The following is a 16,142-nucleotide window of genomic DNA, read 5'->3' as shown; positions in this document are numbered from 1 at the left end:
AAAAAAAAAAAAAAAAAAAAAAAAAAAAAAAAAAAAAAAAAAAAAAAAAACATGATTGCATTACAAAATAACAGATTCTGAAAGTAGAAAACGATGTAATAACCATCATTTCGACGTCAAGTGAGTCCATACCGAAGTTGGAATTCCCCGACCATATCTCGACGATCCATTATAGTGGAGGATCCATCGAGTCTAAGGTATTTATACTTCCGATAATTCATGTAATCCTGCAAAAACATGTTGTAATTGTAAAAGCGAGCAAAAGAATGTTAGATAAAACCTGAGTTTTACCGTTTTTTCTTATTCACACGATTTCAGAAAATCGCCAGTTTGACAAAACAGGTCGAATGGATCACCATAATTTTAGACTGAAATTTTGTAGGGAGTGACACATATTTAGTTGGCCACTCGTTCAGAAAATAAAATAAATCGAAACGCAGTCAGAATTCAGTTAATTTTCTCTCTCCTTTTTTAGCCAAGTTGAAGATCGGTGTATATCATTGCAGAGGAGTCAATCTATCTACAAACAAGTTGAATAGCTTAAGTGGTTAGAGCTTTGACCTAACATCACAAAGGTCTCAGGTTCGAGTAGTAGAAAATGTGAAGTGTAAAAACATACACATCGTGGGGCCCATCTCGGGCAGGCTCACTCACTCACTCCTCCACGTCGATGCCGTGATTAGGGAGACAACGACTGCCCGCCATATTTTACGATCTGTGCCCCCAGAGATGCTGGCATCTCTCTCCACCAAGCTCACTGTGCTCCACGCCGATGCCGTGATTAGGGAGACAACGACTGCCCGCCATATTATGATCTGTGCCCCCAGAGATGCTGGCATCTCTCTCCACCAAGCTCACCGTGCTCCACGCCGATGCCGTGATTAGGGAGACAACGACTGCCCGCCATATTACGATCTGTGCCCCCAGAGAGGCCTGGGAGGGAATCAAATCCCGTTGGGTCCGCGGTGGTACAGCGAGTGTGGGAATCCAACATTGAGCAGTTGCGGAAGGAGCTCTCGAAGATCCACTTTTTTAAGGACACGGAGGAGGGGGAGCCAATTCAACTGGAGGAGGAGCGAGTGTTCGCTCAGATCAGCGAGCGGGGCGAGCAACACAAGGACCAGCAATGGATCCTAGACACAGGGGCAACAAACCATATGACCGTGGCTAGATCTGCATTCTCCGAACTCGACTCGGGGATCCGCGGGATGGTGAAATTCAGCGACGGATCCGTCGTCGAGATCGAAGGACGCGGCACCATCCTGTTCGCCAGCAAGGGAGGCGAGCATCGCAAGCTGACCGACGTCTACTTCCATCCCAAGGCTCACGGCTAACCTTGTGAGCCTGGGTCAACTCGATGAGAGAGGCTGCTTCATCTCCATCGAGCGCGAACTACTCAAAATTTGCGATAATCAACGACGGCTGCTCACACAGGCAAGACGCACGACAAACCATCTTTACATCCTGGAGTTAGAGATAGAGCAACCTGTCAGTCTCTCGGCCAAGACCGAAGAGGTATCTTGGAGGTGGCACGCAAGGTACGGGCATTTAAACTTTCCTGCTCTAGAAAAACTACGGAAGGAGGAGTTAGTGCACGGTTTGCCAGCAATCAAAGGCGTGAACAAGCTGTGCGACGGGTGCCTCATCGGCAAACAGAGGCGCACACCCTTTCCGTCTCGAACATCCTATCGAGCCGATGAGCCGTTGGAGCTTGTACACGGCGATATCTGCGGGCCCATCAAGCCAAGCCAGCGACCCCAGGCGGTAAGAGTCTCTTCCTCCTGTTAGTCGATGACAAAAGCCGCTTCATGAGGCGGCAGAGGCAGTTAAGTGCATTAAAGCGCGAGCGGAGGCCGAATGTGAGAAGAAGATGCGAGTGTTGCGCACAGACCGAGGCGGAGAATTCACCTCGACAAGTTTCGGTAAGTACTGTGACGAAATCGGCATACAACGGCACCTAACGACGCCCTACTCCCCCCAACAGAACGGAGTGGTGGAGCGCCGGAATCAGACCATCGTCGGGACAGCAAGGTCATTGTTGGTGACGGCCGGGATGCCTGGGAGATTCTGGGGAGAGGCAGTAATGACGGCCGTATATCTCCTCAATCGGTCACCAACCCGAAGCCTTGACGGGAAGACACCATATGAGGCATGGTACAACAAAAAACCAGCGGTACATCATTTTCGCGTGTTCAGCTGCGTCGCATACATGAAGTTAACACGTCCCCACCCCGCCAAACTCGATCCTAGGGGGCTGAAGATCGTTTTTATCGGCTATGAACCCGGGAGCAAGGCGTACAGACTATATGATCCTATAGGGGGGCGAGCTCACGTGTCTCGCGACGTCGTCTTCGACGAAAGCACCTTCTGGCAGTGGAATGACGTGATCGAGGCAGACCATAATCCAAATCAATTTACGGTGAAGTACCTCGTCACCGAGCCGGAAGAAGGAGCCCAGCATCAGCAGCCGTCACCGCCGCCAGCAGGTGCAACCCCTGAACCAGTGGAATTCGCAACACCACGGACTGCGGATTCGACGTTGGATGCCGATCACGATACTGATCTGGAGGCCAGGTACCGGAGGATGGACGACCTAGTAGGAGGAGGTGAACCACCTGGACTGGCAGTGCGCGAGCTCGAAGAAGTGGCCGAACTACATGCCATCAGTGCAGATGAACCGAACACCTTCGCCGAAGCAGAAAAGAACCCGTGCTGGCTGAAGGCAATGTAGGAGGAGATGACATCCATCACCGAAAATCAGACGTGAAGTCTGGAGGATATGCCGCCGGGACACCAAACCATAGGGCTCAAATGGGTCTTCAAACTAAAGCGCAACGAAAAAGGAGAAGTTGTGAAGCACAAGGCCCGTCTGGTGGCGAAGGGCTACGTCCAGAAGCAAGGAGTGGACTTCGAAGAGGTATTTACGCCAGTGGCAAGGTTAAAATCCGTTCGTTTCTTACTTGCAATTGCAGCACATTACTCGTGGGAGGTTCACCATATGGACGTAAAGTTTGCTTTCCTTAACGGAGAGCTGAAGGAGACTGTTTATGTCCGACAACCACCTGGCTTCCTGGATAACAACAACCCCAATAAAGTATTGCGCTTGCACAAGGCACTCTACGGGCTTCGACAAGCTCCACGAGCCTGGAACGCGAAGCTCGACAGTACCTTACTGTCACTGAAATTCAAACGTTGCGCCTCTGAGCATGGCATGTACACGCACGGCCATGACAAGAAGCGACTAATCGTGGGAGTGTACGTCGACGACCTCATAATCACTGGAGGTGACATGGAAGTCCTCGGAAGGATCAAGAAGGAGATGTCGAAAAACTTCGAGATGAGCGATCTCGGCGTGCTCAGCTACTATCTCGGCATCGAAGTGCAACAGAATTCTACCGGCATCTCCATCTGCCAAAGTGCATACGCAAAGAAGCTGCTGGACACAACTGGACTTGTGGACAGTAATCCTACAAGGACGCCAATGGAGGCCCGACTCCAACTAAGGAAGGCTGGCACTACGACGACAGTCGACTCCACCAATTACCGCAACATTGTCGGGAGTTTGCGCTATCTGGTAAACTCTCGTCCTGATCTTGCTTATTCTGTTGGATATGTGAGCCGGTTTATGGAAGCACCTAAGGAGGAGCATTTAGTGGCTGTCAAGCGCATCCTGCGCTATGTAGCCGGAACCAGAGGCTGGGGTGTAAGATACTGCGCAGGGAGCGGAAAGGAGAAACTCAAACTAGTTGGCTACAGTGATAGTGACATGGCCGGTGACGTTGATGATCGTAAGAGCACTAGCGAAATGATCTACTTTCTCTCAGGCGGCGCAATCTGCTGGCAATCAACAAAACAGAAGGTAGTTGCTTTGTCTTCCTGTGAAGCAGAATACATCGCCGCTTCGATGGCAGCAACACAAGGGATCTGGCTTGCGCGACTAATGGAAGAACTCATCGGGAGAGAAAGTGATCCACCAATGCTATACGTAGACAACAAAGCTACGATCTCCCTGATCAAAAATCCAGTTTTGCATGAACGAAGCAAGCACATAGAAATCAGATTCCACTACATTCGAGAATGTGCAGATCGAGGGCTCATCAAAATTGATTACATCCGAACAGAGGAACAACTTGGAGACATCTTCACCAAGTCCCTGACGCGGGTGAAATTTGAAGAACTACGCTCAAAGATCGGAGTTCAAATAGTAAGGTAGATATACTATAGGTTTTAGGAGGAGATTGTTAGATAAAACCTGAGTTTTACCGTTTTTTCTTATTCACACGATTTCAGAAAATCGCCAGTTTGACCATTTGACAAAACACGTCGAATGAATCAGCAGAATTTTAGACTGAAATTTTGTAGGAGTGGCACAGATTTAGTTGGCCACTCTCCAGCCATTTTTAGAATGATTTTTATTTTAAATAGGAGATTTGTTCAGAAAATAAAATAAATCGGAACTCAGTCAGAATTCAGTTAATTTTCTCTCTCCTTTTTGTTAAGCATTTTCTTCCAACAACCAATTTCCTCTCACGAAATTCTGTGAAAAACAACCAAGAACTCCAGAAACCTAGTTAAACAATAATGTTGAGGCGCTTATAAAAAGGTATTGTCTTGTTTTAAAGTTTCAAGTAGCCAAGAACAATACCGACGAAGAATGAATACCTCAAGAATATTCAACATTTTTGTCATTTGAGCAAACAGGAGTACACGATGATTTTCGGCTCGCAAGTGTTTCAGTAGTATATCGAGTGTTTGTAGCTTCCCAGAGTCCTATATAAAATTAACATAAATTCGTTACAGAACCTTACTTCAAAATATAAAGATTCCTTGAAGTCAAATGTAAAATGAGTAGGAAAAAAACACCAACCGTGAGCAACTTTGCTGGATCAAAACTTTGCATTGGAGGGGAGGACCCGAAAATACTGTACGTCAACTGAAGAGCAGGCTGGGAAACTGGTATTTCAGAATCAATCTCTTGAATCAAAGGATGGGGTTCGTTTGGCTTCCCTGGTCCGTTAAAGTCAGACCCAAGGGTCATGCAATTGTTCAACCGTTTGGTAAGTAAAGCTTCTATCTTAGCAGTGAATACCTATCTGCAAAATAGATGCAGCGACGAAGCATTAAATAAGTACATCAAATGATAAAAACCATTTCACCGAGTTTTAGTTTCTTGAAAAAAAATATACCGGTGGAGCTCGAATCCTTGGAATAAACGTGTATGCTGTGTGAAGAAGCCCAACGTTGGACTGAAGCCTCTCCTGTTGAGGAAAGATTAAAGCCTCAAAACATTCTTGTAAGTTAGTCTGAGATATGATGAATATATAACATAGGCCACACAAAAAATGAAGCAAGCAATTCTACACTCATTTGTTGTAACGGCCCAAGTCCACCGCTAGCAGATATTGTTCTTTTTGGACTTTCCCATTCAGGCTTCTCCTCAAGGTTTTTAAAACACGTCTGCTGGGGAAAAGTTTCTACATTCATGTAAAGAATGTTTTGTTCTCCTCCCATCCAATGTGAAATCTCACAATCCACCCCTTTTCGGGGCCCAACGTCCCATCCAATGTGGGTGTCCCAGTAAGCAGCAAGCGGTTCTGACAATTAAAGCTTAGCAGTGTTTTCCACCTTATGCTGCAATTTAATGAAAACAAAATAACACATTACTGTAGAGCCAAAACAACGGTCATAATTGTGGTGCTTCTGCTGACTAATACCATTCAACTGTTTGGTTGTTTACTAAAACACTCATGGCACGAGCAAGACGATTTTATGTTAACAAAAGCATAGCACCCTATCCTGATCCAACTGGTTCTAAATCGGAACAAACCTCGTAGAACTTTTGATTGCCTGTGCCTCATCCAATACCATATATTGCCACTTAACACGCCGAAAATACTTTTCGTCAGCAACAAGTAGCTGATAGTTGGTAACGAGGATGTGAAAACCAGCATCCCAGATAGATAAAGAAAGAAAACAAACAACAAGAAAAAAATAAGATGNGGGGGGGGGGGGGGGGGGGGGGGGGGGAAGGAAGAAAAGAACAGGCGTCAGGACAGAAACGATTGATTTCATCGACCCAATTGTTCAAGACAGCCGCAGGTGCAACAACGAGAAAAGGCCCCCATATATTTTTATCCTGATACAAGAGAGTGATCATAGTCAATACGAAGAAAGAAATAACACTTAAAGTAAAGAACTTAGTATGATCATTACCTCAGCCAAATGAGCCAAAAATACCATTGCCTGAATGGTCTTTCCAAGCCCCATTTCATCAGCAAGTATACCATTTAAACCCTGTAGATAACCATGCCACTACAGCTTAACTTTTTAACAACAACAAAAAAGAATCCAAGATAATCATTTAACAGGAACTTCATACAACCTGCTCATAACAATTGACCAACCATTGGAGACCTTTTAGCTGATATGCTTTAAGGCTACCTTTAAACAACTCGGGTGTCTGTACTGTTGAAGTTACAGGCATGGTTGAGCTGCCAAACAACAATATAGTTCAATTAATTTGACTAAAAAAATTGCAACTGCCTCAAACTCCAAAATGGGAAGAAAATTTTAATTAAAAAAAAAAACAAAAATGAAAACTCATGGATGAAGCAGATCTATGTTATTAGCTCCGGCAACCTCGTTAAACACTGTCATAAGCTTTATTCTCTAGGACCAAGACCTATTCTCAAGGTCTTAGCTAATATTTTTTAGGCCTGTTAGTTTATATTTAGGTTTAGCAGAAGGCTATATAATGCCATTCTTTCTTCTGTTGAAATAATCAAGCTTTGTGTGCAATATTGTATGCCTTGAGTAAATTTGGTGTTGTGAGTACATTTGTTCCGCTTTCGGCGCACAACAAGTGGTATCAAAGCCAAGTTGTGGTATTTTGGGGTATTGTGAAAGCTTGGGCCTCATCGACCATTAGACGTGCTCACAATCGTGTTTATTCTCTTGAAAATCAATTTTCAAGAATTGTGGTTTTGAGTTTCATCCAGATTAATTATTGCAAATGGCAGAACCATCACGACGTGGATCGAGAGTGTGGAGTTCCAATCTCGAAGTAGAGAAATTTGATGGAACCAATAATTTTGGTGTTTGGCGAGGCGAAGTTAGCGATTTGTTGGTCATGCAAGACCTCGATGTCTCTCTCCAAGAGGAAATGCCTGAAGACATGACAGAAGCAGAATGGACGAAATTAAATCGGCAAGCCTGTGGAATTATTCGATCCTGTCTTGGCAAGGATCAGAAATATCCATTTATGAAGGTTACCATGGCGAAAGAATTATGGGACAAGCTTGAAGCGAAATATATGAAGAAGAGTGTGGAAAATAAACTCTATTTGAAGAAGAAACTCTTCCGTTTTGATTACAAGGAAGGCATCTCAATGGCTGAGCATTTGGATGATTTTAACAAAATCATCACTGATTTGCTCAATCTTGATGTTAAGATTGATGACGAGGACAAGGCGTTGTTGTTATTAAACTCTTTGCCGGAATCCTACGAGTTTTTAGTAACGACCCTACTACATGGAATCACTAATATTGATTTTGAAGATGTTTCAAATGCCTTAATAAACAATGAGATGCGAAAGAAGGAAAAGGAGACGTATCAAAGCTCTAGCTCAAATGTTCTCACTGCTCATGGAAGGACTTCCAATTGGAAAAAGAACGAATGTGGAGAGTCTCGATTAAAGTCGAGAGGTAGATCTGATAATTGGAGAAAACTTGATAAAAATGAGTGTGCATATTGTCGACAGAAAGGCCATTGGAAAAAAGATTGTTCGATCTTAAAAGAGAAGGGGTCGAAGTCCAATGTGGTTAGAGATGACGACACTGATACAGATGATGCCTTGACAATCTCCCTATCAGTCAGCCAAACCAGTGAATGGATTCTTGATTCTGGGTGCTCCTATCATATGTGTCCCAACAAAGAGATGTCTTTGGACTTCAAAGAGTTCAATGGTGGAGTTGTCTATATGGGAAATGATAGTACTTGTAAGATAATGGGAATCGGCTCAGTACAAATCAAGATGTTTGATGGGGCTATACGAAAACTCAAAGATGTGAGGTATGTCCTTGACTTGAAGAAAAATTTGATTTCACTTGGCGTTTTGGATGCGAGTGGTTATCGCATCATTTTGGAAGGAGGGAATTTGAAAGTAGCTTGTGGAGCTTTGGTGGCAATTACAGGAACTAGAAGAGGTAGCATATACTACCTCAACGGAACCACAATAATTGGGCATGCTGCTGTGGCAAGTTCGAAAGAACAAGACATATCGAAATTATGGCACATGCGACTCGGGCATGCTGGTGAGAAGGCGCTTCAGACACTGGTGAAACAAGGAGTCCTTAAGGGTGCCACAACTGGAAGAATTGATTTCTGTGAACATTGTATATTTGGCAAACAAAAAAATGTGAAGTTTGGTACAACTATACACCAAACAAAGGGCATTTTGGATTATGTTCACACTGATGTATGGGGTCCCACAAAGAATGTCTCATTGGGAGGAAAGAGGTGGTTCGTCACCTTTATTGATGACTACTCGAAGAGAGTTTGGATGTATCCCATGAGGCACAAAAACGAGGTTCTCCAAATCTTCCTAGAGTGGAAGAAAATGGTAGAGAATCAGACGGACAGGAAAATCAAAAGGCTGAGATCAGACAACGGAGGAGAATATACTTATGATCCATTCCTTAAAGTATGCCGAGATGAAGGGATCGTTCGACACTTCACTGTTCCTGGTAAGCCACAACAAAATGGAGTTGCTGAGAGAATGAACCAGACATTAATAGAGAAGGTTCGATGCATATTGTCTCAAGCAGGATTGAGTAAGGCATTTTGGGCTGAGGCTCTCAGTTATGCAGTTCACTTGGTGAATCGTTTACCTGTTTCTGGAAACGGTGGGAGAACTCCGCTTGAGGTATGGTCAGGTAGTCCTGTTAGTGATTATGATAAATTGCATGTGTTTGGGTGTCCTGCTTATTATCATGTGACAGACTCAAAGCTGGATCCTAGAGCAAAAAAAGCCAAGTTTATGGGCTTTAGCAAAGGAAAAAGCCAAGTTTATGGGCTTTAGCAAAGGTGTGAAGGACTATAGGTTATGGTGTCAGAAACAAGTAAGATTGTGAATAGTCGAGATGTGACATTCGATGAGTCTGGAATGTTTTTGCAGAAAATTGAAAATAATGACGAGGCATTGAAGCAGGTGGAGAAGGTGGTGTTCTCTCCTGATGTGGTTGCTCCTACTGAAGAACCTATTGACCAGGTAAATAATAACTTTGATGTCTTAGAACAGAAAGAGCAAAGTCTTGAGGAGCAAAGCCTTGTAAATGAAAGAGTGGAGGAACCTGAGTCAATCGCCAAGAATAGACCACGAAGGGTAATTCGAAAACCTGCAAAGTTTGATGATACGATAGCATATGCTTTCTCTTTGATTGATGAAGTTCCTAACAGTTACAAAGATGCTATTCAGAGCCCGGATAGCTTACACTGGCAAGAGGCTGTGAATCAGGAGATAGCATCATTGGAGATAAATCAAACTTGGGATTTGGTACAACTTCCAAAAGGTAAGAAGGAAATTGGTTGTAAATGGGTTTTTGCAAAAAAGGAAGACCCTTTTGGTATACGTTATAAGGCTCGACTTGTGGCTAAAGGCTACGCACAAAAGGAAGGTATTGATTACAATGAAATTTTCTCACCTGTGGTAAAACATTCTTCGATTCGAATTTTGTTGGCTTTGGTTGCTCAATTTAATCTTGAGCTTGCACAACTCGATGTAAAAACTGCTTTTTTGCATGGAGATTTGGAAGAAGAAATATATATGACGCAACCAGTTGGTTTCCGAGTAGTTGGACAGCAACATTTAGTATGCAGATTGAAGAAATCTTTGTATGGGCTGAAGCAATCCCCTCGCCAATGGTATAAAAGGTTTGATCATTTCATGGTAGAGCATATGTATACTCATAGTCAATTTGACCATTGTGTGTATTATCGATGTCTCGATGATGGATCGTTTATCTACTTGCTCTTATATGCTGCTGATATGTTGACAAAGGTGGTCGCTCGTGAAAAGTTCTGCCATTGTTTGGATCTCATCAACGTCGGAAGGAAGGAGTAGTGTGTTGATGTGGTAGCAACCAAATTCACTATCAACTTGGAAATCTTATGACAAGGTGGAGATTGTTAAGCACTGTCATAAGCCCTATTCTCTAGGACCAAGACCTATTCTCAAGGTCTTAGCTAATATTTTTTAGGCCTGTTAGTTTATATTTAGGTTTAGCAGAAGGCTATATAATGCCATTCTTTCTGCTGTTGAAATAATCAAGCTTTGTGTGCAATATTGTATGCCTTGAGTAAATTTGGTGTTGTGAGTACATTTGTTCCGCTTTCGGCGCACAACAGATGAATGCTCTGTTGAGAGCCGAAAGCGCAACAAATGTACTCACAACACCAAAATCACTCAAGACATACAATATTGCACACAAAAACTTGATTTTTCAACGGCAGAAAGAATGACATTATATAGCCTTCTGCTAAACCTAAAGATAAACTAACCAGCCTAAAATATTAGCAAGACCTTGAGAATAGGTCTTGGTCCTATAGAAGAGGGCTTATGACAGTGTTTAACAATCTCCACCTTGTCATAAGATCTCCAAGTTGATAGCGAATTTGGTTGTTACCACGTCAACACACTACTCCTTCCTTCCGACGTTGATGAGATCCAAACAATGGCAGAACTTTTCACGAGCGATCACCTTTGTCAACATATCAGCAGGGTTATCAGCAGTTCCAATTTTTAGTAAACGAATATCCCCTTTGCTAATAATTTCTCGAATAAAGTGAAAACGGACATCAATGTGTTTTGTACGAGCATGATGAACTTGATTTTTTGACAAGCAAATAGCGCTCTGGCTATCACAAAATACATTTATATGTCCCTGCAAAATACCCAAGTCATTGATCAAACCATGCATCCAAATAGCTTCTTTAAAAGCTTCCGTTACTGTCATATACTCTACTTTGGTGGTAGACAATGCAATGCAACAGTAGACTGCAATGTTGAACGCCAACAAACAGGTCCACCAGCCATAATAAATAAATATCCCGTAGTAGATCGTCGCTTATCCAAATCACCAGCATAATCAGAATCCACAAAACCAGCTACACGATTGTCAAGATTAAACATTTCTTGTTTTTGAAACTTAATACCAACATCAATAGTGCCAAGAATGTACCTAAGAATCCATTTTACAGCCTGCCAATGCTCTTTACCAGGATTATGCATATAACGACTCACCATGCTTACTGCGTGTGAAAGATCAGGTCGAGTACACACCATAACATACATCAACGCACCAACAACATTTGTATAAGGAATGTTCTCCATATACCTTTTGTCATCGTCAGAACTTGGACACATGGAAGCATTAAGCTTGAAATGAGGAGCAAGTGGAGTACTAACGGGTTTGGTTGGATCATTCAAACTAAATTTTGACAATACCTTGCGTAGATATTGAGACTGAGTCAACTAGACTGTACCTTTTTTTCGATCTCGCTCTATCTCCATTCCAAGTATTTTCTTTGCATTGCCTAAGTCTTTCATTTCAAATGTTTTAGAAAGCTCATCTTTGAGATTATCAATCTCCACCTGTCTCTTTGAAGCAATTAACATATCATCAACATATAAGAGCAAGTAAATAAACGATCCATTATCGAGACATCGATAATACACACAATGGTCAAATTGACTATGAGTATACATATGCTCTACCATGAAATGATCAAACCTTTTATACCATTGGCGAGGGGATTGCTTCAGCCCATACAAAGATTTCTTCAATCTGCATACTAAATGTTGCTGTCCAACTACTCGAAAATCAACTGGTTGCGCCATATATATTTCTTCTTCCAAATCTCGATGCAAAAAGGTAGTTTTTACATCGAGTTGTGCAAGTTCTAGATAAAATTGAGCAACCAAAGCCAACAAAATTCGAATCGAAGAATGTTTTACCACAGGTGAGAAAATTTCATTGTAATCAATACCTTCGTTTTGTGCGTAGCCTTTAGCCACAAGTCGAGCCTTATAACGTATACCAAAAGGGTCTTCCTTTTTTGCAAAAACCCATTTACAACCAATTTCCTTCTTACCTTTTGGAAGTTGTACCAAATCCCAAGTTTGATTTATCTCCAATGATGCTATCTCCTGATTCACAGCCTCTTGCCAGTGTAAGCTATCCGGGCTCTGAATAGCATCTTTGTAACTGTTAGGAACTCCATCAATCAAAGAGAAAGCATATGCTATCGTATCATCAAACCTTGCAGGTTTTCGAATTACCCTTCGTGGTCTATTCTTGGCGATTGACTCAGGTTCCTCCACTCTTTCATTTACAAGGCTTTGCTCCTCAAGACTTTGCTCTTTCTGTTCTAAGACATCAAAGTTATTATTTACCTGGTCAATAGGTTCTTCAGTAGGAGCAACCACATCAGGAGAGAACACCACCTTCTCCACCTGCTTCAATGCCTCGTCATTATTTTCAATTTTCTGCAAAAACATTCCAGACTCATCGAATGTCACATCTCGACTATTCACAATCTTACTTGTTTCTGACACCATAACCTATAGCCCTTCACACCTTTGCTAAAGCCCATAAACTTGGCTTTTTTTGCTCTAGGATCCAGCTTTGAGTCTGTCACATGATAATAAGCAGGACACCCAAACACATGCAATTTATCATAATCACTAACAGGACTACCTGACCATACCTCAAGCGGAGTTCTCCCACCGTTTCCAGAAACAGGTAAACGATTCACCAAGTGAACTGCATAACTGAGAGCCTCAGCCCAAAATGCCTTACTCAATCCTGCTTGAGACAATATGCATCGAACCTTCTCTATTAATGTCTGGTTCATTCTCTCAGCAACTCCATTTTGTTGTGGCTTACCAGGAACAGTGAAGTGTCGAACGATCCCTTCATCTCGGCATACTTTAAGGAATGGATCATAAGTATATTCTCCTCCGTTGTCTGATCTCAGCCTTTTGATTTTCCTGTCCGTCTGATTCTCTACCATTTTCTTCCACTCTAGGAAGATTTGGAGAACCTCGTTTTTGTGCCTCATGGGATACATCCAAACTCTCTTCGAGTAGTCATCAATAAAGGTGACGAACCACCTCTTTCCTCCCAATGAGACATTCTTTGTGGGACCCCATACATCAGTGTGAACATAATCCAAAATGCCCTTTGTTTGGTGTATAGTTGTACCAAACTTCACATTTTTTTGTTTGCCAAATATACAATGTTCACAGAAATCAATTCTTCCAGTTGTGGCACCCTTAAGGACTCCTTGTTTCACCAGTGTCTGAAGCGCCTTCTCACCAGCATGCCCGAGTCGCATGTGCCATAATTTCGATATGTCTTGTTCTTTCGAACTTGCCACAGCAGCATGCCCAATTATTGTGGTTCCGTTGAGGTAGTATATGCTACCTCTTCTAGTTCCTGTAATTGCCACCAAAGCTCCACAAGCTACTTTCAAATTCCCTCCTTCCAAAATGATGCGATAACCACTCGCATCCAAAACGCCAAGTGAAATCAAATTTTTCTTCAAGTCAAGGACATACCTCACATCTTTGAGTTTTCGTATAGCCCCATCAAACATCTTGATTTGTACTGAGCTGATTCCCATTATCTTACAAGTACTATCATTTCCCATATAGACAACTCCACCATTGAACTCTTTGAAGTCCAAAAACATCTCTTTGTTGGGACACATATGATAGGAGCACCCAGAATCAAGAATCCATTCACTGGTTTGGCTGACTGATAGGGAGATTGTCAAGGCATCATCTGTATCAGTGTCGTCATCTCTAACCACATTGGACTTCGACCCCTTCTCTTTTAAGATCGAACAATCTTTTTTCCAATGGCCTTTCTGTCGACAATATGCACACTCATTTTTATCAAGTTTTCTCCAATTATCAGATCTACCTCTCGACTTTAATCGAGACTCTCCACATTCGTTCTTTTTCCAATTGGAAGTCCTTCCATGAGCAGTGAGAACATTTGAGCTAGAGCTTTGATACGTCTCCTTTTCCTTCTTTCGCATCTCATTGTTTATTAAGGCATTTGAAACATCTTCAAAATCAATATTAGTGATTCCATGTAGTAGGGTCGTTACTAAAAACTCGTATGATTCACGCAAAGAGTTTAATAACAACAACGTCTTGTCCTCATCATCAATCTTAACATCAAGATTGAGCAAATCAGTGATGATTTTGTTAAAATCATCCAAATGCTCAACCATTGAGATGTCTTCCTTGTAATCAAAACGGAAGAGTTTCTTCTTCAAATAAAGTTTATTTTCCACACTCTTCTTCATATATTTCGCTTCAAGCTTGTCCCATAATTCTTTCGCCATGGTAACCTTCATAAATGGATATTTCTGATCCTTGCCAAGACAGGATCGAATAATTCCACAGGCTTGCCGATTTAATTTCGTCCATTCTGCTTTTGTCATGTCTTCAGGCATTTCCTCTTGGAGAGAGACATCGAGGTCTTGCATGACCAACAAATCGCTAACTTCGCCTCGACAAACACCAAAATTATTGGTTCCATCAACACTCTCGATCCACACTCTCGATCCACGTCGTGATGGTTCTGCCATTTGCAATAATTAATCTGGATGAAACTCAAAACCACAATTCTTGAAAATTGATTTTCAAGAGAATAAACACGATTGTGAGCACGTCTAATGGTCGATGAGGCCCAAGCTTTCACAATACCCCAAAATACCACAATTTGGCTTTGATACCACTTGTTGTGCGCCGAAAGCGGAACAAATGTACTCACAACACCAAATTTACTCAAGGCATACAATATTGCACACAAAGCTTGATTATTTCAACAGGAGAAAGAATGGCATTATATAGCCTTCTGCTAAACCTAAATATAAACTAACAGGCCTAAAAAATATTAGCTAAGACCTTGAGAATAGGTCTTGGTCCTAGAGAATAGGGCTTATGACAGTGCTTAACATCATCATCAAATGCACTTGTTAACCTTTTCTGCTTCGAGACTGCATCTTGAGCAACTGTAAGTGCCTCCTTCTTCAGTTCGGCCTCCTCAGGATCTTCTTCCTCAGCAGGCACACTATCTGAATTCCAAGTCCCTTCCTGGTAATCTCATAAAGAAAAGAAGAATACCATCTCCTTATCAATACGCTTCCAAAAGAGCAACATGTCTCTAGCTAATTTCCTTGTCCTTTTAAGAGATCTGCTGACCTTCATTTTCACCTGTTTAAGATACCACACTACAAACATTCCAGATAAAGTACATAATTAGAAGCTAAAGTTTAACCAAAATCCCTAACCCTAATAAGGAATAAATAATACATGCTGACAACCTCTTGGCATCAATTAGCTGCTTTCGATGAAATGCTGTGAAAGAAAGATCTTAAGATGATGTCACAACTAAAACACTTCTCACTCTTAAGATAATCATTTAAAAAAGAAAACCTGTTAGGGGTACGCAGCGGGTCAAAATCTGGATCATGATGAATTCCTGGTCTATGAGGATTATAATCATTAAGCCATTCATTTGCTGTTTCCATTTCAAGCAATCCTTCATGTTGTTCACTCCCTGACCTCCTAGCTCTTCAACTTGAGTTACCTTTGGACACTGAATTACCCATACGTGCAGGCATGGGAGATGAGGAGTGTTTAGACCTTCGCTTATAATTCTTAATGTGTTCTCCAAGCATTTGCCGATACCGCTCTTCAGTGGCGTGCGTCCCGTAGTAATCGTTCGCACCATCATCCTCCTCCTCACTGTTCAGGGACTGCCTTCTTTTTCTCACCAACCTCAACTCTCTCTTAGTCATGGTACCATTACCCTGGGTTGTACTTGTTCTACCTGATATTCATCCACCATCAGTACACACCCTCTTCAAGAAAAATATATTTATAGCCATAATCTTCCATCTCTAGTACATTTGCAAGTTGGGGACGAATCAGATATCACAGATTTAATCACAAAAACATGTACCTGGGCTACCTCTGCTCTCATCATGACTACTATTAAAGCATAATAATGAAAATCATCCTCTGGTTGCGGAAGTTGGAAGTTCACCAATGGCTGTAGCAGGAC

The 16,142-nt window shown here is 42.2% G+C and overlaps 1 protein-coding gene and 1 pseudogene across 1 annotated transcript in view; both read right to left on the bottom strand.

Annotated features, from left to right (window-relative positions):
* Positions 1-5,286, bottom strand: part of LOC111466067 (DNA helicase INO80-like) — a 12,713-nt gene extending 7,427 nt beyond the window's left edge. The window contains exons 1-4 of the mRNA XM_023110639.1: positions 5,187-5,286; positions 4,868-5,093; positions 4,663-4,770; positions 133-227 (exon numbers count right to left, since the gene is read on the bottom strand). Coding sequence (XP_022966407.1) covers positions 133-227; positions 4,663-4,770; positions 4,868-5,038 — 374 coding nt within the window. The 5' untranslated portion in view covers positions 5,039-5,093; positions 5,187-5,286. The remainder of the gene's footprint in view (positions 1-132; positions 228-4,662; positions 4,771-4,867; positions 5,094-5,186) is intronic.
* On the bottom strand, positions 5,090-6,657 carry LOC111466162 (annotated as a pseudogene).
* Between the last annotated feature and the right edge of the window lie 9,485 nt (positions 6,658-16,142).

This window comes from Cucurbita maxima, unplaced genomic scaffold (assembly GCF_002738345.1).
Source record: "Cucurbita maxima cultivar Rimu unplaced genomic scaffold, Cmax_1.0 Cma_Scf00030, whole genome shotgun sequence".
Lineage (NCBI taxonomy): Eukaryota > Viridiplantae > Streptophyta > Magnoliopsida > Cucurbitales > Cucurbitaceae > Cucurbita > Cucurbita maxima.
This window is presented reverse-complemented; position numbering and strand designations above follow the sequence as displayed.